At 44.5% G+C, this 27828-nt stretch overlaps 1 protein-coding gene and 1 long non-coding RNA gene across 3 annotated transcripts in view; one reads left to right on the top strand and one right to left on the bottom strand.

Moving 5' to 3' along the window:
- Positions 1 to 41: 41 nt before the first annotated feature.
- On the top strand, positions 42 to 22285 carry LOC140517365 (uncharacterized). 2 transcript variants are annotated; one of them, XR_011971564.1, is made up of 3 exons: positions 42 to 1353; positions 6775 to 6945; positions 21543 to 22285. It is a non-coding gene; the product is annotated as an uncharacterized lncRNA (long non-coding RNA). The 2 variants fall into 2 exon arrangements; XR_011971563.1 differs by lacking the exon at positions 21543 to 22285 and adding an exon at positions 15094 to 17506.
- Positions 7016 to 27828, bottom strand: part of OPN4 (opsin 4) — a 34714-nt gene continuing 13901 nt past the window's right edge. The window contains exons 3-11 of the mRNA XM_072628555.1: positions 24011 to 24144; positions 22179 to 22382; positions 21578 to 21749; positions 20658 to 20819; positions 19101 to 19208; positions 17441 to 17621; positions 14303 to 14449; positions 13263 to 13298; positions 7016 to 7637 (exon numbers count right to left, since the gene is read on the bottom strand). Of these exons, the coding sequence (XP_072484656.1) occupies positions 7599 to 7637; positions 13263 to 13298; positions 14303 to 14449; positions 17441 to 17621; positions 19101 to 19208; positions 20658 to 20819; positions 21578 to 21749; positions 22179 to 22382; positions 24011 to 24144 (1183 nt within the window). The 3' untranslated portion in view covers positions 7016 to 7598. The remainder of the gene's footprint in view (positions 7638 to 13262; positions 13299 to 14302; positions 14450 to 17440; positions 17622 to 19100; positions 19209 to 20657; positions 20820 to 21577; positions 21750 to 22178; positions 22383 to 24010; positions 24145 to 27828) is intronic.

Here is a 27828-nt window from a genome sequence, read left to right as displayed (position 1 = left end):
AGACCAAGTCCAAAGTCCCTGGTCTGGCGTGCGAACTCATGTTCAGCCTGTTGCACCTCTCTCAGCCTCATCTCCCCTTACTCCTCTCGGCTCTCTGCCCCTGGGACGCACTCTGAGCGCCCCATCTCCGAACCTGAACCCTGTGCCTGGAATGTTGTTTTTCTCCCCTTTACCCTTCCTTTAAAGCCCAAGCTACATGTCGCCTACTTCTTAACGCCGTCGGTGAACAAGGATCTCACGATGAATTGTATTCTGCACCAAATCGGGACAGCGCAGCCTGGGGATCAGCGTCGGTGTTGGGAGATAGAACTGCCCCTCCCGCTGACTGTGTGACCGTGAGCAAGTCAGTGAATGTCTCTGAACCCCCTCAAAATTCCCTCGGATTTATCTTGTGTCTCTGGTTTGTAACAGTGTAAGTACAGGTTACCTCCACCGACAGAGTGAAAGCTGCTTGAGGGCATGGGATGCTTCCCTGTCGTCTTTGGGCTCCCCTTACCCAGCACAGCCTGGTATGCAGCAGGCACCTAGCAAATTCTTGTCAATTGACTGAGCCCACGTTTCCTCTTTTTGAAAAGGGAGATGAGAACAATTGCAACACTTTTCCTCTCCTCTCCTGTCTCTTCTCTTCTCCCTTCCCTCCCCACCTCTGCCTTCTCCCCTACCATCCTCTCCCCTCTGCTCTTTTTCCCTTCCCTCTCCCCTCCCCTCTTCTTCTCTTCCCTTCCCTCCCCTCCTTTCCCTTCTCCTCCCTTCACTTCTCCCCTCTCCTGCCCTCCTCTCCTCTCTTCTTTGGCTCCTCTTTAAAAGGCTGTTGGGAGGTTCAAAAGAGTTTAAGTGTATGAAGTGCTTTGTATGCATTCTGTCAGCTGCTGCGCCTGCTATTCAGAAGGGCCCCGGCCATGTCACATTCAAAAATGGAAGCCAGCAAAGGCAAGGAGACAAGCATTCATTGAGGACTTAACGCCTGCCAGGCACTGTGTAAGCACTGGGGATCCAAACACAAGTGAAAAGAGACAGTCTCCGCCCTCAAGGAACTCCCATCCCAATGAAGAAAGACACAGAAAAGGAAACTGGGAAGCGAAGAATTGGGCAAAGGCACCTGGAGAAGCCATAGCTTTCGAGCCTAGAAAATCAGAAGCCCAGTCAGAAGGGAGCAGCGGACTAGAGTCCCCGGGAGGAAATCACCAATGGGAGGACAAACATTCTAAACTCTTACTGTGTTGGTGGTGCTGCGCTGACCCTGGAGATGCAGATAAAAATGCAGAGACCAGAGCTCCTGTTATCAGGGAGCTCACATTCTACTAGGACATAAGTAAATACAAGCTTGTTTGAGGAAGATGGAGCAATATGAAGGTAGGGAGCTGGGAAAAGTTTCCTGCAAGAAGGGACCTTGAGCTGAGCATGACCGGAAAAGTGTTTCTCTCTACACTTTCTCTCTCCAGAGCCTATCATTGGGCTCTGAGAAGGATAGGCACTCAACCAACACTTACTACATTTGATGTATGAATGAATGAATGAATGACAGATTTTATTCCCCATAGGGGTCAATACCCAGAGTCCATTCTATATGGGTAGTTAGGTGGTACAATGGATTGAGCACTAGGTCTGCAGTCAGGAACACTTGAGATCAAATTCAGCCCCAGATATGCACTAACTGTGTGACCCTGGACAAGTCACAACTTCTGCTTGCCTTAGTTTCCCATCTGTAAAATGGGCATAATAAAATCACATCCCAAGGTTATTGTGAGGGTCAAACAAGATAATAAATGAAAAGTGCAAGGCCTGAGTCATAGTAAGTGCTATATAAATGTCAGTTATCACTGGTCCTCTTTGAGTCAGAGTGGAAGTCATTCCCACTTCCCACTTAGAAGGGAGGAAACTGAGACTCAAAGATCTTACTCATGGTCCTAGAATTGGAATCAGAACCCAGTCAGATACACCTGGAACTTGAGCCCAAGTCTCCCCATCCCCTAAGCAGATTGGGCACCCTCCCACCTCCCCCATCACAGTCATCTGAATTGCAGCTGAAATCTTTTCTGTGTGTTGTCTTCTCCATTAGAATGGGCACTTCCTGAGGGCAGGGACTGTCCTACTTTTCTGTGTGCATCTCCAGCACTTAACACAGCACTTGGCACATAGTACTTAAAAAATGATCTTTTCATTCATTCATTTAGAAGACATAGGTAGCCCTCAATGGTCAAGAGAGCTGGAAACAGTCATTTAGGATGAGGAAGGTTCCTGACAGGCTTGGGGAAGAGAGAATGACATGGTCAGCACTAAGCAGATAGATTAATAGTTGTAATAAGAGGGACTCATCCTAGGGTCCAAGGTATTTCTACCTAGTAGAAATAGGTTTGGATATTCAAAATAATGAAACTTAGCATAGGGTTAGGGGGAGGAGTAGAGGGCTAGAACAAGGCAAGATTGGCTTCTCCTGTGGGAGGCATCCAGCACTGAAACGGTTTGGTCAGCTGTATCCTTTGGGGCAGTCTCATTGACTCCATCAGCACCAGGGACAGACCCCAGACCCTTTGCCTTCTAAGGCTATCTGATTTAGGGTTTTACGGGGCAGCTGCTTGAGCAGCTCTGAGGGGGAATGGAGGGGAGGGGAGAGGGTGGGGTGGGCATTAGGGGGATTGGAGGCTGGGGCCTCTGTACAACTGAGCTAGGACAGGGTCACTGACAACATCAGAGGGGAGTTGAGCAGGATGATGTCAGTCTGGCACTATCCTCCTAGCAGGAGCCAAGGGGCTTGGGTCCACTGAAGCAATGTAGAGGGCACCCCCATCACCCATGGCTCTTATATATTCCCTAAGACCATCAATGTCTAGTTACCCAAATGGGACCTGGTTGTTCAGGCTCAACTTTAATGTGAGAGAGTAATGATAATTACAATAATTCACATGTATATAATACTGACATCTATATATGAATATGCAAATGTGTGTGTGTGCGTGTGTGTGCTCATGGGAGAAATGGAGGAAAAAAAGAGAGAGAGGGAGAAGGAAGGGAAGAGAAAGAGATAAGCAGGGAGAGACCCACACAGTGGGGGGACAAAATTGAGAAAAAGGGAAGGCAAGATAGATTAATAGTTTTTTTAATAGTTATTAATAATTAATACAGAGATAGAGTGAAAAGAGAGGAGGAGAGGAGGGGGGGAGAGAGAGGGGGAGAGAGAGAGAGAGAGAGAGAGAGAGAGACAGAGAGACAGAGAGACAGAGAGACAGAGACAGAGAGAGAGAATTTAATACGTTTTAAGTACTTTCCTAAAAAGAATACTACCAAAATTAGGAATCTCATTGTGGCAAGTTACTTACCATGCTTATTTCTCTTTTGGCTGTTTGGGGAAGAGATTCCCTGTCCCTTTATCCCTTAAAGGCCATATGCCTAAAGTGTGACTCATGGGCCAAATACAGTCCACCTGAAGGGGGGATCAGGTAGAAGCCTCTTGAGATTTTATTAAAAAAAATAATTATTCAATTACTTAGGAAACCAATAATTTTTGACCACCTGAAATTTATGAGACTAAATTCCGGGCAATGCTTAGATCCTCCTGGCTGTGAAAGTGTACTTTCTTTCAGCTATTAAGGATCTGTGATTTCATCTGCATAGGAACTCCCAGTTCTTCTAGCAAGACACCTGGTTAAACACCTGGCAATTGCAGGAGGCACATAGAGATTAAATGACTTGCTCAGGGTCCCACACAGTGTGTCAGTGGCAAGCCCTAAACCCAATTCTATCTGACTCTGGACCCTATCCACTCTAAAAGAAGACCCCCAGAGAACATGCCCTTCCTCCCTACAGGAGTTCATTCATTCAGTTGGGGAACTCCATCCTGGGGTGAGCTGTACTAATTGGTGAGTGAATGAGTGCAGACCACCTGGCCCACTCTATCAGGCCAGTTCCAGACCATGCTGCCCGTGTGATCCAGCCTTCCACCTGGTCATCTTGCCACCTGCCTGTCCATCCCCAAAGGGAGTAGTCCTGTCTCCCTCCCCTTACCACTTGCAACCTTTTGCTTTGGGAACAGGAATTTAATTAGCACTATAATGCTACTGGTATGGGCATGTCAGTCTCCTGCCCTGGGACTCAGAACTCCCTTCTCTGGCCATGACTCCTTATGTGTGTTGTATATTCCTATTGGAATGGAATAGGAGAGAGACTGTCTCAAATATTAATAATTGAGAGGAGTGACATCCTCAAGTGAGAAAACAAGTATAAAGGGTTTAGCACAGTGCCCGGCATGTGGTAGGTGCTATATGAGGGCCAGCTATTACTCTTCCTCCTCCTCCTTATATCCCCAGTGTCTAGCACAGTGTCCTGGTCTTTCTTTTTCATTCACTCATTCCATTCTCTTTCATCATATTTTCTTCCATGATTTAGTAGAAAAAGCAATGGCCATGAAATGAGATGACCAGGGACCCTGCCATTATGTTTATGCTATCTCTGTAACCTTAAGAAAGTCACTTAATCTCCATGAGCCTCAGTTTCCCTATCTAGAAAAGGAGTGGATGAGACTAGGTGGCCCTTGATGCTCCTGCTAGCTCTAGGCCTAAAGTTCTATGAATTGTTAAATAAAAGTTGAGGCCACTAACTAGGATCTAAGCCTGGAGTCACCACTGAGATATGCCATGAATGAATATACTTTCCTGGGCTAGGAATTAGTTCCTGGCATTGAATGCCAGGATTCTCATCTCCTTAATCTACTTCGGTTCATGACTGGCTAGAGGCCTAAAAGTGAATACTTTTTTAAGAAATGCAGTTAGACTGTATTTTTGGACAGCTCTTGTGTTACTTCTTAAAATTCATGTTTTTGAAGAACTAGCAGACTGTACTTGATAATTGCAAAAATTCTTGCATCCCCTAGAGATATGGCTTTCTTGTTCATGTGGTCCATTACTGAAAAAACTCAGATAGCTTTGACTTAGATATTATTAGGAAGAGATTTCTGTGCAGCATTCAAGGTCTTATTCTCCCTCTCTGATTTCTGTCCTTCGCTTTATACATATTACACTTACTCCTATCCATATTTCTTTGCTCCAGCTACTCCCCCAGCTTTCAGTGCTCTTAAAAAATAACAACTGGTATTCTGAATATAACAAACATTATCATTTTTCACATACAAAGAATTAAAAAGGAGGATTATATGTGAAACCACAAATCTCCATTATCTACAGCTTAGTTCTTTAAAATTCCATAAGAAATCCAGCACATTCTTTCCAAAACTTCCTGCTGGTTTGTTTTTCCTGCTGAATCTCCTTCTGTTCTCTTCTGTATGTTTTGAGAAATGCTTCACTGACTCTTTACTTTCTTTTGTGTTCTTTTTTGGCTTTCCTATTGCTGGATCCCCTCTCCCAGTTCTGGGCCTATAGAAAAATCTATCCTTGTGACAAATAGGCAGAATCAAGCAAAAAAAAAAGTCTGTCTCATTCTTTGCCTCTAGTCTATCACTTGTAAGTCACAAGGTAGGCAGTGTACTTCACTACCAATCTGCTGATGTTATACTTGGTCATTGCTATGATCAGAGGTCTTAAGTTTTCAGAGTTTGTCTCTACAACATACTGTATAAAGTATATACACTGTATAAATACACTGTATAAAGTATTCTTCCTGGTTATATTCACTTTCCTGTGCCTTGGTCTATACCAAGTCTTTTCTGAATCTGTCCTTTTCATCTATTTCTTATAGTGAAATAAAATTCTATTACATTTATATACCACGATTTACCCAACCATTCCCCAGTTGATGGACACCTTTCTAGTTTCCTAGAACTAATGTCCAGTTCTTTGCTATAACAAAAAGTCAGGTGTCCATGGTCCTAAGAACTGGGGCAGTCCCAAAGGATGTACAAAGGTAGCTAGCTCCCTATCCCATCATTCTATGGGACCTGAGTCCATCTGTCAACAATCACTTATTAAACACCTGCTGTATTCCAGGGACTGTGTTAAGTTATCGGATAGGAAGAAAGATAAAAACAATCCCTACCCTTGATCAAATGGAGGAGATGACATGCAAACAGCTCGTACCAACGAGATAACGGGGGATATAATGAGAGGAAAATTGGTGGTGATCTCATGCCTGTCAGTGAAATCAGGTGAAGAAGACTTTCTTCTCACTAGAATTGACTGAGCTGAGTTCAGACCCACTGTCAGAACACAGCCCCTCTGTGTCCATGACTCCAAGGGCTCACCCAGGCAGGTCCAAAACAGAGACAAGAGGGGAAAAGAGAAAAATAGAAGGCCAAGAGTGAGGACAGACAGCTAGGCGGGTTTTTTTTAAGCTTTATTGATGCTTTTGATTCTCTACACTAGTTATCTCCTGATATTCCCTCCCCACCCCCACATTTAACCCTCCCTTATAACAATAGCAACACAAACACAGTTAAGCAAAATCAATGGATAAAAAGCAATGTATCCAACACTGAATATATACCATTCTGCTCCTGTAGTTCCCCACCTCTCTGATGGGACAAAGGGCAAGAATAAATTCTATTCTCTACTCCCTCAAACCAAGCTTGATGATTGCAATTACTCTGACCTTGGCTGTCTTCCTGCTGTTTCTACATCTCCTCAGTCCAGAGGGGCATTGTGGCTCAGTAACTCATGAGCTGGCCTGGGGAACTCTAGGCACTGTAACCCTACAAAAGGATCCCTGCAGGCTACATATCGACTTTGAAAACCTCACATTAACACTATCTAGACTCTACTGTATCATTTATTTATTTATTTTTCAGATTGCCCAATTTTATTTTAATTTGTTTCTCGTTTCACTCAGGAGTTTTACAGGCTATCAGCCAAGAGTAAGGCACCTCTGCTCGAAGGCAGCAACTCTAGTCACAGAGATGGCAAACAGCTTGGATAGAGGAAGTTTCCTCACCTTGAAGTTCTCTATGTCAATGAAATTCCAAGCCTCCATCCCACACCATCCCACTGGAAAGAGAACAAGGTGAGTGATTCCATTTTACCCACAGGGACTCCTTTCCTGAAACATGCATTAGAACCAAAGAAACCTCAAGGAAACTTAGAGAGATTATAATGGAAGCCAACCACAGGCACATACGATGTGCATATCCATGTTATACATTAAAAAAATGAAGCTAACCTTGTCATCTGTGAGTTCTGTTTAGTCACAAAGCAGAGATGGAGAGGAAACAAGATGACGATATTTCAGGTGATCTCGGCATGACTCAAACACCCCAGGCCAAATCCCTGTGCTTATATTGAGTAGGTGGTCTCTGCTTTTTTTAACAGCTTATTTTCAAAAGGATACTAAGCAGCAGCAAACTATCACCAAGTAGTAACATAAAGAAACTGCCCTTAGGAGCAGCCAGTCAAACCATGTACCAGTTTTCTATCATCCTGAAAATATATTGGGGGAAATATTGCTTGGAAAAGCAGGACTTAAGAATTATATTCTAGAGAAGAAAGGAGGGGACCTTGTCCCTAGTGCTAGAGGGTTGCAGAATCACAACAGGGTACCAGACACTTGGCTACATCTAGTGTTTTGATCTCCATTTTCATGGTATAAGTGTGAGGAAGCAGACAGTGGCCAAAAGCACCAAGCGGTGAGTGGCCTCTGGGTAGAATGCAGAATTGTATTTACATTTGAAGATCCAGGCTGGGGAGCAGAGTCCCTGTCTGTAAAAATAAACAGCACAAACTTGTCAAGAAGGGGGACCCACAGGAGAACTGACTCCTTGTCCTAAAGGGAAGGACTCGAGGTCTTCAGAAACAGATCTACAGGGACCCTGGGCCCTCTGTGGTGAAGGGTAAGGTTAGAAAGTCTGGCCTCCTTTATCCACCTCTGAGGCCAAGTCAGCCTTAGTTGTGTGACATTGGGCAAGTCAAGTAACCTCTCTTGGCTTCACTTTCCTTAACTGAGAAATGGGGGTGATAATACATGTTATGCCTACCTTGAAAGGTTATCAGGCTCCAGTGAGATAATGTTTGTAAGGAATCTGTAAATCTTAAAAGTGAAGGCTATTATTTAAAAGATAAAGTTATCAGTGTACATTGGCTGCCAAAAAGCTGAAAGGACCTTGAATTCCATCAGCAAAAATATAGTATCTATAACTTCCAATGGTTCTTAACCCAGGCTCTATGAACTTGGTTTAAAAAAATATATATCTTGATAACTATATTTCAGTATAACTGGTTTCCTTTGTAATTCCACATAGCTTATCTTGTGAATTCAAAAACAGTAATCTGAGAAAGGATCTGTAGGCCTTAACCTACTGCCATTGGAGTCCATGACACAGAGAAGGTTTAGAACCCTTGGGAAAAGGAGACAATGGTCCCCCTCTCCTCTACCTTCATCAGACCACATCTGAGGTCCTATGTTCAGTTCTGAGCACTACATTTTAGGAAGGACATTGACAAACTCAACTGTGTCCCAAGGAGTGTGGCCAGGATTCTAAGGGGACTAGAAACCAAACCAGGAGAGGATCAGTTGAAAAAGTTGGGCCTTTTTAGCCAGAAGACCTCGAGGGAATATGAGGGCTGCCTTCAAATATGAGAAGGGCTGTCATGGAAAAGGGGATTAGACCTGTTTTTCTTGGCCTCAGAGGGTAGAACAAGGACCACTGGGGATAAATTACAGAGAGGCTGACTTTGGCTCAATGGAAGGGAAACCTTGCTAACCACTGATGCTATCCAAGGGAGGATGGGTGGCCTTGTAAGGCTGACAGTGAAGGCCTTCTTACTGGAAGGCTCCAAGTGGAGGTTGGATGAGAACTTGTCCAAGATGCTATGGGTGGGGGTAGGGGAGAGAGTGGGGACAGGGGAGAGGAGCATCGGGAATTCATTCATGCCCCAAGTAGGGGCAAGACTACCATAGGCACACAGGTTAGATGGATGACCCTTCAACACTAGAGAGTTTTGCTTTTCTGAATACCCTATGCCTCTATACTCTTCCTTCTTAGCCAGATTCATAGAGACAGAAGAAACTGATGTGGAGAAAGACTGGCAGGTTTTCTTGAAAGGCATCACAGGTCCACAGACTTAGTGCTGGAAACGTCCTTAAAGGAGATCTATTCCAACACTCTTATTTTACAAATGAGGAAACTGAGGCCCAGAGTGATTAAGAGACTTACTTAGGCAGCTAGGTGGTACAAAGGATAGAGCACTGAACCCAGAATCAGGAAGGCTGGAGTAGGAATCTGTCCTCAGACATCTACCAGTTGTAAACAACGTTTACCAATCAACTGTGCAACCCTGAGCAAGTAACCTGTTTCCCTTAGTTTCCTTATCTCTCAAATGGGGATAATAATGGCACTTATGAACAGGATGATTATGAACATCAAATGAGCTAACATATGAAGTGCTTGGCAAACCTTAATGCTAACAATTAGCTATTATGACTGTTGCTCAAACTCACATGGACGTAAGGAGCAGAGTTGGGAATTAGAACCCATGTCCTCCAGATCATTCCTAAAAGGCTTCCTAAGTAAAGTCCTTCAGATCACTGAGCCTTGGCACATGGGTAATCAGAAGGGGTAGGCAGAGGTCTACCTCAAAGAGAGGCTGCCTGGTGTCAGAAGATCTATGTACAAGATATTTCAAAAGTCCCAGGATATATTCTTCTCTAGCTCTGATCTATGTTCCATTCTCTCACTGGGCAGATGAAGGTTGACAGCTGTAGTTCTTTTTATAGGGGCCAAGTATTTTTTGTGACATGCCAAACACCAGGAGAGTGAGATTCACACATGCAGGCGCCCAATCACCCTACAGTCTTCCACAGTAAGGACATTGGCAAAGACCCTCCTCCCTGCCCCCCAGTCCAACACACACTCTTAGATCTGGTCACCTCGTGTGTGCCGTGCCTGTACTCAGACAGAGATGGGCAATGAGCATTCAGAGTCACACAGAGCTTTAAAGGGTCTGCTCAAAGAATAGACAGCACCCTGAAGTGTACAATTTATACTCATCTTTCCCTGTGTGCCCATCCCCTCTCACCCTTCCCTCCAAAATATATTTCTATATATGAACTTATCTGACCCTCACAAAGAGCTGGCAGGGTAAGGATTGTAGGTGCCATTAACCCCATTTTACAATTAATGAAACGGCGGCTCAGCAGGGTCAAGCGACTTGCTCAGGGGCACATAGCTAGCAAGCATCAATCCTCATTTGTACTTTGAAGGCCTTCCCTTCTCCACCAGCAGAGGTTTGGTTTGTTTGTTTGCTTTATTTTTGTAATGAGATGCATGCACAACCTAACACCAGTTTTAAATCCATACATTTATGAACTGATAGATCTATACAAAGACACACAAACATAGGCTGTGCACTCTCTTGATACCCCCTGGGGAACTGGCTTGATGGAAACTCAGAGCACAGCTAAGCAGCTGGGCTCCCCTAAGGCACAGAGTGGAATAAAACTAGGTGGAGAACCATGAGGGTGAGCAGGGTTGGCCCTTTCCACTTGGCCAAGCTGACCTCTGTGGTGTGACGGGGGAACTGAGAAGGTCTCCCGGCTCAGAAAGGCGCCCTTGCCTGCCTGCCACCTGTTGCAGGGCTGGAAATCCCACCCTTGGAGCACCTCCTTGGAGGTAGGACTTTGGTCTCCAGCCCCAGCCTTCCTCCTTCCCACTTTTACCCCCATTAAAATGTAAATAGGTTGGTTGGGAAAAAATTATCCCATCTAGCCAAAGTTGTTTTGGTTTTGTTTTTAAACACTGGGACTGGGGGAGTTTGGTGGGGACCTTCCCCAGAGAGATGGGGAAAAAGGTATTAGGAGAGGCAGGAAGTCCTTCACTGGGAGGGGAGCAAATAAAACCAGACAATAGGAGGTCCCTGAACCTTTGAAAAGGAGGAGATTGGGTGAAACTGGGCATTAGAAAGCTATTGCTCCCTTGGAGAGGAGAGTTCAGAAAGGGAAGACACAAAACCCACTTGGGTGACTTGGAGGGAAAGGGATACCTGTTTTTAATTTGGGGTGACCTGCAGAGGGCAAAATTATTCTGTATTTGAAATGACCTGGAAAGTTGTGTGGAATTGTTCATTCCCCTTTTACAACAAAGGAGAGATATCTGCTTAACTAAGTAATTAGAGCAGAGGTAGGAGAGATATCTACTAACTAAGCGATTAGCTATGGAGAATATAGCAGAAGTCTCCCCAGCCACCATTCAATCAGTAGGTTTCCTGACTTCTGGACAGTGAGCCTAGGACAGTGACTGGCACTATGGGCTCCATCCAGGAAGTAAAGACAGGTGAATCCCCAAAGTGGGAAGGGGAGAGGGAAGTACCATGCTCATATGGCATCAGGAGGGCTCCAGGTATTGTGACTTAGGGTTCTTAGCCTGATAAGGATTGTGTAACTTGGGTAACTATAGGAAAGGATTAAATTAGCAAGCATAGGTGCCAGTCCGTCTGGAACTGGGTAGTTCCCTTTCATACACCTCTCTGATGATCTGACCCTGGTATTATATTTCTTAATTTGTATATTCTCTTTTTCCTCGTAAGTAAACCCAAGAGAATGTCCTCCTGTGGGTTAGAGGGAGTGGAAGCAGGTGATTGAATGGGGAAAAGGGAGAGTGAGTATTCATAGCAAAGCATGGCAGGGGCAGAGAAAGGGGAGTGGGTAATTGGGGCATGGATCTCTGAACCCCCAAAATTGGGCGGGCTTTGGTTGGGGGTAAATAATTAGGAGAATTCACAAAGTAGCAAATTGGTAAAAGCCTTGGGTCAGAAAGCAAAAGCCTCCTAGGCCAGGGGCCCTGGAATGTAAAATATCAGATTGTTTTAGCAAGGTACAATATTAAGCATCCTGGCTCTGGAGTCTGAAGGTCCTGGGTTTTAATTCTACCTCTGAGGCTTATCACCTGTGTGGCTTTGGATAGTCAGTCTCTCTGGGTCTCAGTTTCCTTACCCTTAAAATGAGGGGTATTGACCTCTGAGGTTCCTTCTCCTTGGAGAGCAGGGTCTCTTAACCTTCATGTGTCCCAGACCCCCAGGACAGGCTGGTGAAGTCTATGGACGCCTTTCCAGAATCAGGTTTTGAAATGCATCGAATAAAATACATAGGATCAAAAAAGAAACCAATTCTATTGAAATATTCTTTAAAAACTTGGACCCTGGGTTAAGGACCCCTATTCTAATGTATGATACAGGCTAAAGGCCCAGGCTTAGACTCTTTAGACACTTTCCCATTGTGCTCTGGGCTGATAGAGGTGGAGGGGGAAAAGCTTAGTTCTTTAAATATTTCCTCCAGACTCCCCAGAGTCACAGGCCCTCCAGAGAGCTTCTCAATCCAGGCCTTTAATAGCCTCAAGGCTTTCAGCAGCACTGTTGGGAGCCAGCCAGCTGGGCAGCTGGGACCTTTTCCATAATCCTGGGGCCATAGAGCTGCGATTACTAATTACTGAAGGTTCACCCACCTCAGACTTTACCCTGATGGATTTTGTGACTAGGAGCAGGAATCCTGAAGCCTGTCTTGAACATTCCTTACTAAACCTGGGACTGGATGTTCCAATTCCTCTGCTCTGTGTTACAGGAATGTTTTTTATGGTTGTCCTATGCAAATTCATGCAAATTCAGTCATATTTCTCTGAACCCATAGCCTCATGGGTGCTCCTGAATCAGAAGTGGGTATAGGAAGTTCATTGGCTTGCCCCTAAACTGATATGTCAGAGCAAGATGGGACTTGAAGAGATAGACAAGTCCACTGTCAGATAAATGATCATTTCACCCACATCCCTGGTGGCCCCCCTCCTGCTTCCCTGTGAACGTCCTTAGCATGAAACTTCAGTTCCAGCCCTGGGTTTACCCTCACCCTCAGCACCTAGACATTCTTGAGAAGAGTCTGGCTTCCAGCTTGACCTGTTTCTGGTTGGCCTTTTTGTTTGGATCTCAATATGGTTGGCTCCTTCCCCCCAATATGGAGGGGACTCCTCAGGACCTAGGGTTCCTGGAGCCATTTATGTATAACAAAAGGTAGAGGAAATCCCTGAACTCAGTAAGAGAGTTGAAGGTGCTAAAGTCTTCTCCCACAGGGAACATATACAATCAGACAATGAAGGGCCTACCCACAGCTCAGCCTGGCCAGGGGACCAGGAGGTTTACTGGCTGGAATAGTATTCATCTTCTCCCCAAGGAATGGAGTAAGCCACCCCTCTGCAGCTTGGCCTACAGTAGGCCAGGAAGGTATAGCGAACTTCAAGCCTGGATTTTCCTGTCCCTGAACTTAAGGCCAACTTTGGGGCTGGACAGAGTTTGGGCAGACTGGGCAACCTCTCAGGATTTCAGGGTTTGGGCCCCCGTACTCACCTCTAGGAGAGATAAGTCATCCATCTCTTGCAATGTCTAAAGGTAAAAAAGCAAGAGTCAAAAACCCTAGTAGCTGATATGCTCCCAGAGTCACTACCAGGATGTTGCCTAGAAAGATGACAAGACCAGCTGAAGCCCAAGAGACTTGGTAGTGCAGGGAGCCCAGGGCCCATTGCTTGGAAACCCCTAATTCCACATCATGAAATGCACTGATCTGTAAGCCTATACTTCCTCGACAGTCACTGGCACATAGTAAGCATTTAATAAAGGCCAGTTGACTGACTGATTTACTAGGGTCAAAAAGACCTGAGCATATGTTCCAGTTCTATTACTATCTGTATGACTTATTTTTATTGTATTATTTTTAATTGTGGACTTGATCAGAGATTAGCAGTTACACCAAGGGAGGACCTGAGCATTTATCCTTTGCTAGGTCTCCTAATTAAGCATTTACTTTAGCTAAAAGACACCTTGACTCCTGGAGATGCTGACTCCTTAGACAGTGGCCTTGGTTCCTGCCTAGGATACCACTGAAGACAACTTTGACCTTCCTCTCCTCCACAAGTAATACTCCCTTCTCTCATCTTCCCTTCCTCTCCTTTTGCTTCCCCACTCAACTTTCTCTGCCTTTATGTCTATCCAGGGTCAAGTCTTGAGGCTTTGAGAGGCAACTGGTCACTGGAATTAGGGAGTCCAGTGGGCTCAGCCACCATATCAGCCTGGCTCTGCCTATATGCCACCTAGGCAGCACTTTGGCCTCCGCTTAGTTCAGCATCCCCTTTTTCTCTTCTTCTGGGCCCAGGCCCAGCATTGTAGATCCCAGAGTTAGGGTCCTTAAAGGCCATGCAGCCCAACTGCCTCATTTTATTCATGAGAAAACTGAGGCTCAGAGAGATTAAGTGGTCACCTACAGTCATACAACTACTAAATGCCAGAGGTGGCATTGAACCCTATGGCACCCTATGTATTATTCCACACTGTCTCCAGGGACACCGTCTAGTTTGGGGATAGCCTTCAAGCCACTGTGCTGCCCCAGTCACCTTGGCCAGAGTCTCCCAACTTCGACGTTTGGTCTTGGCTGTGGCCGCCAGCTCTTGTGTCTCCATGGTCTCTCGGTCCATCCTGCAGGATCTCTCTTGGCTCTTCAAGGTCAGGCTTGCGGTCCCTTCCTCAGTGTTGTTCCAGCCCTGCAAGGAACCCATAGGAAGCAGTCATCACTCTGGGCTCTCTTCTTCAGCTCTGAGCCTCCCTATTTCTTACATGGAGGAGGGAAATGCGTACCCTTGAAGAGCAGAAAAGAAATCTCTCCTCCTCTCTGGGCTCAGCCCTTCTCTCACTTGGCTACAATATCTTCTGGTGTGACCCTCTAAATCCAAGGCCTATTCACCTCTCTCCACTCTGCTGCCTAAAATATTCACCAAGTTTTCTTGGAAAGATTTAAGAATTCAAATTCTAGACCTTATGACTTCAGAATTATTAGATACGGTGTGTGTGTGTGTGTGTGTGTGTGTGTGTCTGTGTGTCTGTGTGTGTGTATGTGTATATGTGTGTCTGTGTGTCTGCGTGTGTGTAAAACTCCATGTGTGTGTAAATTTGTTATGTCTACATATGTCTGATTTTACTGAGTTTGCATAAGGGTAAGTCTGTGTGTGTACTTGTGTCTGTAAATCTGTGGTATGTATGAGTGTGTTCATCCTGGAGGATCTGGGAAAGGAGGCAGTATAGGGAGTTTTCGGTCTTAACTTCTGCAAATCCAATAATGTGGCTAGTGGGTCGTTGCCTTCGGCCATGACTAAAACTGATCAGGAACATTTCCTTTCCTTGCCCACAGTCCCCCAGTCCATGCCTAGGACCTTGGCCCTGTGGACAGCCTGGAGGCCAGCACTAGTATCAGTCCTGAGCAGGATACAGAGGGAGAGCTTGCTGCCTAACAAACTTGGTGAGCACTCGCTGTGTGTGTGAGGACTATCCATTCAGCGAACCCGGGGGTAATATGTATAATGTAGGATGCACAGTCCCTACCTTCAAGAAGTTTATGCTCCACTGGGGGAAAACAAAAAGACAAATCCACATGAAAGACATTTTCAGAGTAATTTATCAACAACTGCAAACTAAGAAGAGACAATTGAGGAAGGAAGACTGAAGCATGCTGGGTGGATAAGAGAGCAAAATGCAGGTGACTCCTGGCTGTATCTTGTTCCCTCCTCTTAGAAGGCAGGGATGGGTCAATGTCTCTCCCCCACATGTCATCTACTTCTGAACCTAGAAACTCCAAGTTCACCTGCTTATTGATCCTGTGCAAGGTTAGAGCCTGTTCTGCTATCAGTCAACTGTGTGACCATGGCAAGTCACTCTCCTCTGGGTCTCAGTTTGTTTTTCTGTAAAACTATGGGACTGGACTAGATGATCTCTCATATTCTATGATTCAATGAGCTAGTCCAGAGGCCATGCAGTACAGTGGGAAGAGTACTGGACCAGGGGTCAGAGGACCCGAGTTCTGGTTCTGACCTTGCTGCATAACTTTGGATAGGTCAGTTCATTCTTCTGGCCTTCCTTCCTTCCTTCGTCAAATGGAGGAGATAACATCTGTCCTACTGGCTATGAGCACTGAAGAAGGAATTCTGGGAGAGACTCTATGCAATTTAAATTGAGTTAATGTGGATAAAAATACCTTAGAGAGGACAAACTGCTAATATAAATGCAAAGGGGCTTTTTGCCTAGTGTAGTCATGCAGCACTCAACTGCAGACCAACCATGCATCCAAAAATGACCCTAAGAGGCCCAGAGCCCAACCTGTACCTGAGCAGCATCTTCTGGACAACATGAACAAGTGATGGCCCAGTCTTTGCAGGAGCCTCTCTAGTGATGGGGAATTCACGACCCACTTTTGGGATAGCTTTCTTTAAGAACTCTTCCTCATACTGAGCCCCAAAGAGCATCTCTGTTAGTTTTACCAGTTACTCCTAGTTCCTTGGCTCTAGAAGACAGAAATCCAACTCCTCTCCTCTGGGATAGTCCTTCAAACACTGGAACACAGTGGTCACATTTACTTTGCTTTTTCTTCTCTAAGTTAAACAGACCTTATTCTTGAAACTGCTTCTCAGCTGGCAGGGTCTCAAAGCATCTCACCTTCCTCTGGACGTTCTCCATCTTATGAATGTCCTAAACAAAATAGGGCACCTAGAACCAGACTCAAGATGCTGAGTCTTTTCTGACCAAAGCAGAACATAGATTGTTCTGGACCTTATGTTGCCTAGAAACACTTTTAAAATGTCAAACATAGAGTTAGTCTCAAAACTGACATTGGAAAATGTCTCCAAAAACTTATCTAGATCCCTTTTCTCCTGCTCCTGAGGTTGAATGGGTTCTGGCTCATTTCTAGGTATGGGCCTAGAATGGGGTGACAAGGACAAAGGAGAAGGAAGAAGGGCTCTTCTCTACCCTGAGACTACCCCAAGGGACTCAGTGCAATATGCACCCTACATCTTCAGTCTAGGGAAACAACTTGACTTAGGTCATATAAATTTATACATTCCAAAATTTAATCTGATATTCAATGCCTTCTGTATTCTGCCCTGCTTCTCCCACCTTAACATTTGCTTCTTCTTTCCATAGACTCTAGGTGCCAAAGTCATCTCATCACCCTCTTGAATATCCCCATGTTCATTTCCATCCCATGCTTTTTTTTTTAATGCTGCTCCCTTTTCTTCTCTGCCTATCCAAATTCTGTGTACCCTTCAAGGCCCAACTGAGATCTGGTCTCCTCCATGGGAGCTATGTGCTAACTATGATTTCCTCCTAAGCACACCTAAGAGTACTTAATTCCAGAATCATACAACCTAATCATTTATAATCTAGCTTGTACTGTTGCTGTCTCATTGTTTTATGGGTGAGACTCATCTCCCCTACTGTTTATGAGCTTTTTGAAGTATATAAACTCTGTTTTTCTTTATCCAATCCATCCTATATCTGGCAGAAAGCTGGACACACAAGAGGGCTAGACACATTGAGTGGCTCAAGTCATCTCTTGGGCAGACTTGGGGCCCTGAGTCACCTTGGGCTGCCAGAGGTAGGAAGTGAAGATCTCTGCATGAAGCCCCCTTCTCTATGGGGACCTTGGAGAGCACCAGACTCCAGAGTTATAGGGAGCTAGCCCAGGGAGCATCCAGAATACTTACAACTTCACTTTCAGAACCCAAGGATAGCTGACGTCTACCTCGAGACTGCCAGCTGATGTCAGATGCTTGGCTGGTCCTAGTTGAGCGATGGGTGAAGCGATAACTACTGAAGGATGGAGTACGTGGGTGCCTTCTACCAAGCAAGGCCCTAAGGCATGGAAAGTTCTGAGCAATGGCCATTCTGGTAATGAAGAAACACAACTGGTTATTCTTTGTGTCTTCATAGGCCTTCCTACCATGAAAGATACTAAAATGGTGAGAAAAATATGCTCACCCTCCCTCCTCCCATCTAAGGACTGTGAAGGTATCATGGTATACATAGAGTAGCAGAAAAGAGCCATGGCTCAGGGTTCAAATCCTGTCTCTGATACTTGCTACCCATGTATGTGACTGTGGGAAAGTCACTTAAACTGTCTATAAAATGAGGGGCCTGGACGAGGTGATCTCTAAGGTCTTTTCTTGCTCTAAATCCTATGATATCTATGATCCTGAGATGCCACCTCAGCAGAGGAGGGGCATTCAGACCCTCCTCTATAATGTCACATCCCTTCCTGGGGTAAAAGCAGGGGCTCAGCAAATATTACAGAATGTTTGAGCTGAAAAGGACCTCAGAAATCCCTTAGACCAACCCCCTCATTTTACAGATGAAGAAACTAAGGCCCAGACAATATAATCATGTAATCACATAGACAGTAAGTGGCTGATCTCAAACCCAAATTCAGTGCTCTTTCCACCCTACTGTAGAAGTATCCCTAGAAGAAAGGAACAGACTAATGTCAGGATGAAAAAACAAACAAAAAAGCTCAGAAACCTCAGAAACCCTATGCCACCTGTATGGGACCATCATTTCCTAGGCTCTGCATGGCTGAAGTTTCTAAGTTTGTCTTGGAATGACAAGAAATAGTCAAAATTCTGGGAGCATCTTGTTGAGACTGAGTTTAAAATGGAGAGGAGGAATTCTTAGGCCTCTACAAGAAAAAAAAAAAGCATAATTCATGGATGGATTTTCCCAGCTCACTATCTGCTACTTTGGTTGACTCAGTAAGCTTGAGTCAACCTTGACATCTCTGACAAATGAATCCACATCAAGGGAAAAAATTGCAAATGCCATAAAAAAAATGACATGGATGCAGAAAAGATGGCTTCTCCTTGTCAACACACCCAGGCTGCCCATCCCTAAATACATGGAGCCCTCAGTGGTTCAGACATTCCCTCTGCAGATGCTTTTCCAGAGTGTCAGGGTCCTACATCTCCTGACTATAAGGGTTCCATGTCTTCTTCCATGAGAGAATAGGGAAGGGTCCAGGAGACAATGGCAAGGATGTAGTTCTTGCTGAGTCAGTGAGAAAGCCTGTCTAAAAGGCCATTGGTGCATCCTGTGCATAGCACCTCTAATAGCTCACACTATGACTTTATGCCTAAGACTTTCAAGAAAGACACACCAAGCAGGGTGAGGTAGATATGTACAAGGAAAACTGTCCAGGTAAACCAAACTTCCTAGTGGTTTGAAGGGGAAGAAATCCCACAGGGTATGGCTTGAGACTGGACCAGAGAGTCTATGGGATTCTGAAAGGAAGGCATGAAGAATGGGTTAAGAGCAGAGCATGACTTATAAGTGAATGCTGGGAAGGAGGACAGGGTGGGGAGCTGTTGAGCTTACCTGTACTTGGGATGACTGATGGCATAAATGATGGGATTGTGGATGGCAGAGGCCTTGGCAATGATGGCTGGCACTGAATTCATGTAGGGGGTCAGGATGTGGGAATACCTGGGTGGGGAAGCCAGAGCTAAGACAGATGTTGCTGGCAGAATATTTGGTCTACCTCTCTTCCCCCTATTCCCTGAGGTATTGCTGCATTCCCATCAATTGCTGCATAGACTCATTTATTCAGATGTAGCTGTCTTGTCCAAGTTATCATGTTGGAACTCATCTCTCTGATTTGTCTTACTGGAAGCGGAAGGGTAGACACGTCTTCCACTGCTGAATTGTTCCACACCTAAATGCATGGTCTTCAGGAGTTGCTGTGGCCAGGAACATCTATCACCTGGTAGCAATGAGCCTCCAATGCTCAGCTAGTCTAGTCTTCAGGCAAGATCTTCAGTCTATCATTAGGTCTATATGAAAAACTTTTCTGGATTTGGTAGGAGCTGCCAGAAATAGCTTGGGCTCTGCTGGCATAGCTTTTGGGAACTCAGAGCTATCTTCATGCCAGGCAAAGCACTGGAGGAGGACTTTAGTGAAGGATTGATGACAATTAGGATGATGGTGATGGTAGTAGTCTTCCTGGGGAATGTGTTGGCTTCCAGTTGGACTAATAATAGCTCATAGCTACATTATTATATAATATTTTCATATTTATTTTTGTATTATATCATATTTCTATAGTACATTAAAGTTTACAAAGCAGTCTACAAATATTATCTCGTCTGATACTCACAACAACCTTGGGAGGTGGGTCCTATTATTATCCCCATTTTCTAGTTGAGGAAACTGAGGTAAACAAAGGTAAAGTGACTTGCCCAGGGTCATACAGCTAGTTGGTCTGAGGCTTGATTTGAATTCAGACCTTCCTAACAGAATATCCAGTGTTCTATCCATTTAGCTTTCTCTGATCCAATTTTCTACAAGGGTGCTCATTCCATTGAGTTCTCTACTCACTGCAAGGGGCCCAAATGCCCTGCTGCCTACTCATGCCTGAAAAGTAAGGGCCTGGGGAAGGAGACATAGCCCCACATTAGCCTCAGAATCCCGACCATATACCTCAAAACTTTTTGTATGTCATAGGATCATAGAGATAATAGAACTGGAAGGGACTTTGGAGTGCATCGGAGCCAACTCCTTCATTTTATAGATGAGAAGCATAGAGAGGTTAATACTTGCCCAAGGTCACACAATCTATTATGTCAGAGGAAGATTTTGAATCCAAGTCTTCTTAATGCAAGGCTCACATTCTATTCATTACACCATGGTTAACTTACTGCAAAAGTTTTCCACTCAGTAAATTCATTTTCTAGAGGCAGTAACACTATGTACCAGGGTTATGGTGGAAAACACAAAATCCCATCATTTATTTGATCTATGCCCTAGCATTTAGTGGGACAGAAAGGTACTTGCACTGAGTTAGAAGATTTTCCAATCCTTCCTGCTGAGACAAGCTAAGCTCTCTGTAAGGGTAGCAAGGCTGACTCTAGAGGAATTTTCAGGGGAGGTAATTACCCAGCAAAGGCCACCAGGGCCACTGTTGAATAGGGGGCCCAGGACAGCACAAAGAGCAGGATGACCACCAGGGCGATCTTTGCCATCTTCCATTCACTCTTCATCCTTTGGAAATGCCTTGGGGATGCCGTGCTCTCACTAGATCTGATGTTCTGAAGAGCCCTAGGGAAATGAGCATGGGAACATGGTGGTTTATCCCCAGAACCGCTCCCAGGATTAGTGCATCAGCCCAGCGGCCATTGTGGGCATAGTAGGGAGTGAGGAGCTAGGTCATAATGATAATGGTCAGTTCTGTGTATGAAAAAAAAGTCCTATTCATTAGAATGGGTACAGGTGGCTCTGAGCATCAGAAAGAAGATAACCATCCCATAATAGCAACAAAATGGATGGACTGATGCTCATGTAATTTAATCAGTAAAGGTCAATTTCACTTAAGCAGCTTAAAATTCAACATAAACACCATCACCCAGGTAGCCTTTTCATTTCTGAAGTGTGTGCACACTGCCAGCTTTATTTGTCTCCACAACATCCCTATGAAATAAATAGGACTTGGACAGTTTTGTCAGTTTTATACATGGAAAAACAGGGCTGGAAAGGAGCAAAGAATGAATGAATCAATGAACGATAGCCTAGCTCTCTGGCCTTTTTGCTTATTATTAATAAGGGTCATAGTACATAAAGTCAGAAGGGATGATATACATGGGGGGGGGGGGGGTATTACCTAATCCAAATATCTTACAGAAGAGGAAACAAGATCCAGAGAAGTTGTGTAATTCGTTCAAAGTCACATAGGTAGGAAAAAACAGGTAGGGGCTTCAAAGTCATGTCTTTTGACTCCAAATCCCCTGTGCCCTTGCCACACCTCCCTCCTCCCACTTTCCCCAGCAGGTAAAAGGGAGGGGCTGCCCCAGGAAGCTCACTTGTTGGTGTCCTGAATGGCCTTAAAGATGAAGATGTAGCAGTAGATGATTACAATCAGGGGAATGAAGAAGACGAAACAGAAGAGCAGCATGGTGTAAGCTCGGACAGATGGGGTGAAGGTTGTGTAATCCCAGGAACAAGACGTGAGCAGCCCCTCAGGAACATAGGCACCTTGGAAGGAAATCCAGAGATCATTTCAAAAACTCCATCTACCTCAATAATAGGACATCCTATAGATGGGTTTTCTCAAATAGCTCTTCCTTTGACTGCCCTTTTATCCTTATACTTCACCCACCAGACCCAATCTCACCTGCCTTCTTGACTCATCCTTTTCCAAATGCCTATCCAATTTCAAACAAAGTCACAGTGATCATTCCCCTTATCAGGGGCCTGCTCACTGTATTAATCTTACCCACTGACTCCTCATCTTTAAGATTCATTAATAGAAAGCAATCCCAATCATGTTGACATTTTCCTACCATCTAACTTAGCTGGCCTACCCTGATGACCTTTCCTTATTCCTCTTCTACCAACCTCTCCTTTCATGTCCCATCAGCATACACAATTGAGGAAGGAAAGGGTAAGGCAAACACACTCAACTCCATCCAAAGAAAGGTGGAAGGCTCCAGGCCAGAGAGTACAGCCAGACTCCAAGGAGGATGAGTCCAGTCTTCTTTTTCGATACCACACCAATAGAGGCCAGAGGGCGGGTGATCACAAAGTACCGGTCCAGGGCAATCACCATCAATGTTATCATGGAGGTGATGCCAAAGAGAGCCCCACAGAAGGCATAAAATTCACATCCTACATATAAATGCATGGAGAAAATCCATTTCCAATCAATTAATCAGTAACATTGATCAAGCATCTATCATTACTCAGCCTTTGCTAGGCTGTATGGGAGACAAAGGAGATCATATATTTAGAAATGGAAAAGATCTTTGGAGTCCATTGCGGCCAATCCCTCTATTTTAGCAATGGGAAAACTGAGGCCCAGAGAGGTTCATGACCTGCCCAAGTGTCAGGGGAAGAATTCAAACCCAGCTCCTTTGAATCCAAAGCCACTACTCTTTCCATGATACTACTCTAATAACATGACCCCTGGATGCAAGAAACTTATAGTCTAGTTTAAAAACGAAACCATATCTGAGTAAAATAGCAACGTTTCCCTTCACCACCCTCTGGCTCCCTTGTTTCTCTTCCATCACCCTCTCAGCCACTTTTCTTAGTGATAAAAATACCTTCTGTTTGCTTCTACTTACTGTCTCATTTGATCCTCACATACCCTGTGAGGTAGGAGGTGTGAGAGCAGGAGGGATAATTTCCATTTTACAGATGATGAAATGTAGGCTGTTCAGGGAGCTGATTTAGTGGCTTATTCAAGGTCAGGTGGCTAGGAAGGTGTAGAGCTCAGGCCTGAGCCCAGGCTTCAGATTCCTGTTCAGGTGCTCTTTTCATTTCCATCCTGTCTCTTAATTGAACACCTATCCTGGACCCCATCCCATATCAGAGGTTGTGAAGGATCAAAGGCCTTAAGGAATTTACAACCAACCTCAGACAACAATACAAGAAACAATAGAATTAGGGGAGAGAGAGAAAAAGAGAGAGAGAGAGAGAGAGAGAGAGAGAGAGAGAGTGTGTGTGTGTGTGTGTGTGTGTGTGTGTAAGACTCCAAGTGCTGCAGGGATATAGAACAAGAAGAGGTTGATATGGACTGGGGTAATCAGGAAAGAAAGAAAGGTGTCCTGGAGGAGGTGGTAATTGGGCTGGGCCCTGAAAGATGGGTAGGATTTGAACTGATGGGGAAAAAGAGGGAAAGGGCTCTAGGAAGGGGTTGACCCTAGAAGTAACCATGAACATAGTATTTTGTGGAACAGTGGTGGGGACTGTTTAGGCAGGAGAGTGATGTAAGAACCTGGAGAAGACAAAATGGCATGGGAGAAAGAGCATTTTATTTGGAGTCAGATAATTTGAGTTCAATTCAAAGTGACCTTGGGCCACTTAACCTCCCTAGGCCTCAGTTTCCTGATACATAAAATGAGAGAGGCATTCCTTTCCTTCTCTAATTCTATGGTCCTATAACTTCTCTGGGACTCAGTTTCCTCCTCTGGAAAACACAGGAGAGTTGAACTAGATTGTGTCTGGTGGCCCTTCTGGTCCCAGATCTGTGATCCCATGATGCTATGAGGGCTGGAGGAATGAGGTGGAGGAGTCTGGAAGTGAGGCCATCAGCAGTAGGGTTGTACATCTAGGAACGGAGGAGGAGACCCAAAGGATTCTCAGTTTGTTCTGTATCCCCTCCATAAGGCTTACACAACAATACCACCCACACCACAGGCACCTAATGGTGTTAATCAACACTTGAACCTGACTCCTTGAGGCAAAGGAAGCATGAAAAGCCCACCCAACTTCTGGCAGCTGATCCTGCCTACCTTTCTCTCCGAAGATCCAGCGTTTGTACAGGCTGTTGGCGAAAAACACTGGGGCTTGGGTGAAGGACATGAAGAAATCACTGATGGCGAGGTTGATGATGAACATGTTAGCGGGCGTGCGAAGGCTGCGGCTCCTGCACAGGCCAGGTTATTGAAAAGCAGATTATTGGAGGCCCTTATGGAAAACTGGCCTTTTACATTTCCATAGACAAAGATTCTTCACCTTGGGTGGGAGGGGGGGTCAGGGACCCCTCTGTCTGGTGAAGCCTGTGGACCTCTTCTCAGAATGACATTTTTAAATGTATAATATAAAACACAGGATTTACAAAGGAAGTGGATGAACCTGGAATATATAATTTTTTCTAAATCAAAATATTTTTAAAACCCAAGTTAATGGACCCTAGGTAAATGCATTCCCCAGAGGAAAGAGTTAAGGAAACTCACCATTCAAGACGCATTTATCTTTACATTAAGGTTACCTAGGGAAACAGAGGCAGCTAGGTGGGAGAGCTGCATCTGGAGTCCAGGGGTGGAGAACTTGTGGATCCTGAGGCTACCTTTGGCCTTCTAGATCCTCGGGTGTGGTCTTTTGCCGGGAGTCCAAGTTTTACAGAACAAATCCTTTTGTTAAGGGGATTTGTTGGGATTTAGGTAAAGGGCTGCACTTGAGAACCTTCATGTGTCCTTGAAACTGCAGGCTCCCCACCCTTGTCCTAGTTCATCAGACCTCAGACACTTATTCTAACTGTGTAACCCCAAGCAAGTCATTTAAATTTGATCTGCCTCCATTTCCTCATCTGTAAAATGGAGATAAAAAATAACAGCCATCTCACCAGGTTATTATGAAGATGAAATGAGACCTATATGTCAGCCTTTAAGGTAAATGCTATCGTCATGAGCCTTTTCATTACTAAGTGTGGAGAGTATTCTCTATATACAAGGGTGGTGAGTGACTCACTAACTATGTACCACCCTCCTGGGAAGGTAGATGAGATTCCCTGGAAGAATCATGACAGCTACTAAAGTCAATGTCCTAGGCCTGAAATGGGGGCATTTCTGACCAGCTCTCCCTAAACAATACCAGTTGAGTCAATCAATGGGTGAGGTTCTACTTACTTTAATGACAGAATATAAGCTTATGAAGGCAGGAAATGTTTCATTCATATCTTTGTATCCCCAGCACCTGACACATAGTGGGGAATTACTGATTAAGATAAGAAACCTGCATTCTTGGAAACAAAGTAGCTGCCCCTAAATCAGGGAATGGCTAAACAAATTGTGATATGTGAACCCAAAGGGATTTTATTGCATTGGAAAAAACAGCGACTACACTGAATACAGAGAAGCATAGGAAGACTCATATAAACTGATGCAAAGGGAAGTATGCAGAACTAAGAAAATAATATACATAATAGCTACAAAAATACAAGAGGAAAGAAGAAGAACAGCAGAAAAGCAAAACTGAATGCTGTTAAATGATAGTGATGCAGCTTGGCCCCCAGAATGAAATGCGAGATGACTCCTCTCCTACTTCTTTACAGGGGTGGGAGACCATGGGTGTGGAACACTGCACACATCAAACTTTGATATATTGGTTAGTCTTAGTGAACTTTTTTTCTTCATCATTATAAGAGACAGCTCTCCTGGCATAGTGTCTGGCACATAGTGGGTACTTAATAAATGTTGATTGATTGCTTGGTTGGGCAGGGATCAGAGAAGAACTACAACAGGAAATGGTGGTAAAGTGAAAAACAATGATAGCAATAAAAATTTATTTTCAAAGAGACCTATGTTCTGCAAACTTGTCTATTCCATGTTTTCCAGTTTGATTTTTCCTCTCTTAGGTTTCTTGGTAAAAATTTCTTTTGAAAAATTTCAACCTTGAATTGGTAGGATGGGCTGGCAGGTTCTTCTTTGGGATGTGGGAGAATGTTCCCTCTGCTGTTCTTCTTGCTGTGGGGTCATCAGATTTGGGGAGCAGTTCGTTACACTGCCCTTTCTACCAGGGTACCCAGCAGGGCCTGATATTTGGAAGGGTGCTATTGATTGTCCTAGTGACTTAGGTGCAGAGAGTTTATATTTTTAACATACTCATATATGTTCGTGTTGAATCTCCCAATAGAGTGTGACAGGTCTACTAATGGGCCAAGTACTCTGCTAGGTAATGGGGATTCAAAGAAAAAAAATTAAAGTTCCTGCCCTCACCAAACTTGTTACTATAGGAAGAGATACCATGTACAATAAAGACTCATATAAGTCAATATAAAATCAACGCATGGCATTGACAACTCAACAGATGCATTACTGGACACAGCATGCTGAAAGGCTTGACCAGAGTGGTGCCACAGGAGGAGATCGAGAGGGTTGGGGCTTAGGCCTGTATCAGTTATATTGACTGTCTATCTCCCCTGGCTGCTCAGGAGGGGCTTATCATGATTTCCCTCTCTGTTTTTGAGGGACAACAGGAGGAGATGTGAGACTTCCTTAGGAAGTGTCAATGATTTCTCAGATCATTAGGCCTTCTTGGCCTTGCTTTTAGGGAGATGGAAGAGCTGCCCTTGATTGGAAAATACCTTTGATGGAGGAGGGAATGATAATAGTGATGGTGACAATAGCTAACATTTTCATGGCGTTTTAAGATTTGCAGATCACTTTTATATATTTTCTTATTTGATCCTCACAATAGCCCTGCAAAGTAGGTGCTATTTTACAGATGATAGGAAGGTGCAAGTGAACATTTGGGTGGCAAGTGCAGAGAGTGTTGGACTTAGGTTCTGGAAAATCTGGGCTCAAAGGCAACCTCAGACACTTAGTAGCTGTATGACTCTACCTTTCTCAGCCTACATTTTGTCATCTGTGCAATAGGGATGACATACTAGCATCTACTTCCCAGAATTATTATGAAGATCAAATGAAATAATATATGTTTTCAAAGTCCCTTGCAAACTTTAAAGTTTTATTCAATGCTATTACAGATGAGGAAACTCATAAAGTTTACATGCCTGTTATGGATTCTCTTAGCTGGTAAGTATCAAGAGAGAGGAGTTAAATCTGAAGTCCCTCAGATTCCAAGTCCAGTTCTCTATCCACTATGATACTTAGCTGCCTGCTTCTGGAGGACCTCAGAGTTTTGAGTTGGAGAGGAGAGTGATGCTTCAGTCAACCATGGACATGATACTGGTGCTACTGCTTCAGTGGTAGGCATGAGCAAGCTAAGAGATTAGTGGTGGTAAACAGAAAGGAATCCTGCCAGCTAGCAAGAAGAGATGGTAATGGAAATGTTTAAGCAAGGCTTGACTAATGTGTTTCAAAGATCCCACTCCAGATAAGCTGGCAGGATGGATGGGCATCCTCACCAAGCTTACTAATAAACTGGCACATGAAAAGAGGGGGGTGGGCATGGCATCAAGAGGATGGATAGATGAGAGAGACCTTGCTACATGTCTGGGAGGCAGCTGGCCATGGTAGGCATCACTGGCATCCCATTCAGGTACATCAATCAATCAACAAGCATTTATTAGGTGACTATCATGTGCCAAGCACTAAGCTGAGTGCTGGGGAGACAAAGACAAACGCAAAATGTTCCCTTTCTTCAACAAGCTTCCATTCTATCAGGAGAGACAACACCTATTCATATGTTGTTGTTGTTGTTCAATCATTTTTCCTTCATGTCCAACTCAGTGACTCCATGTGGCATTTTCTTGGCAAAGATATTTTAGTGGTTGGCCATTTCCTTCCCCAGGTCATTTTACAGATGAGGAAACTGATACAAACTGTTAAGTGACTTGTCCAGGGTCACATAGCTAGTAAGTGTCTGA

This window comes from Notamacropus eugenii, chromosome 1, assembly GCF_028372415.1.
Source record: "Notamacropus eugenii isolate mMacEug1 chromosome 1, mMacEug1.pri_v2, whole genome shotgun sequence".
Lineage (NCBI taxonomy): Eukaryota > Metazoa > Chordata > Mammalia > Diprotodontia > Macropodidae > Notamacropus > Notamacropus eugenii.
The sequence above is the reverse complement of the archived record's forward strand: the minus strand, read 5'-3'. Positions and strand labels throughout refer to the sequence as shown.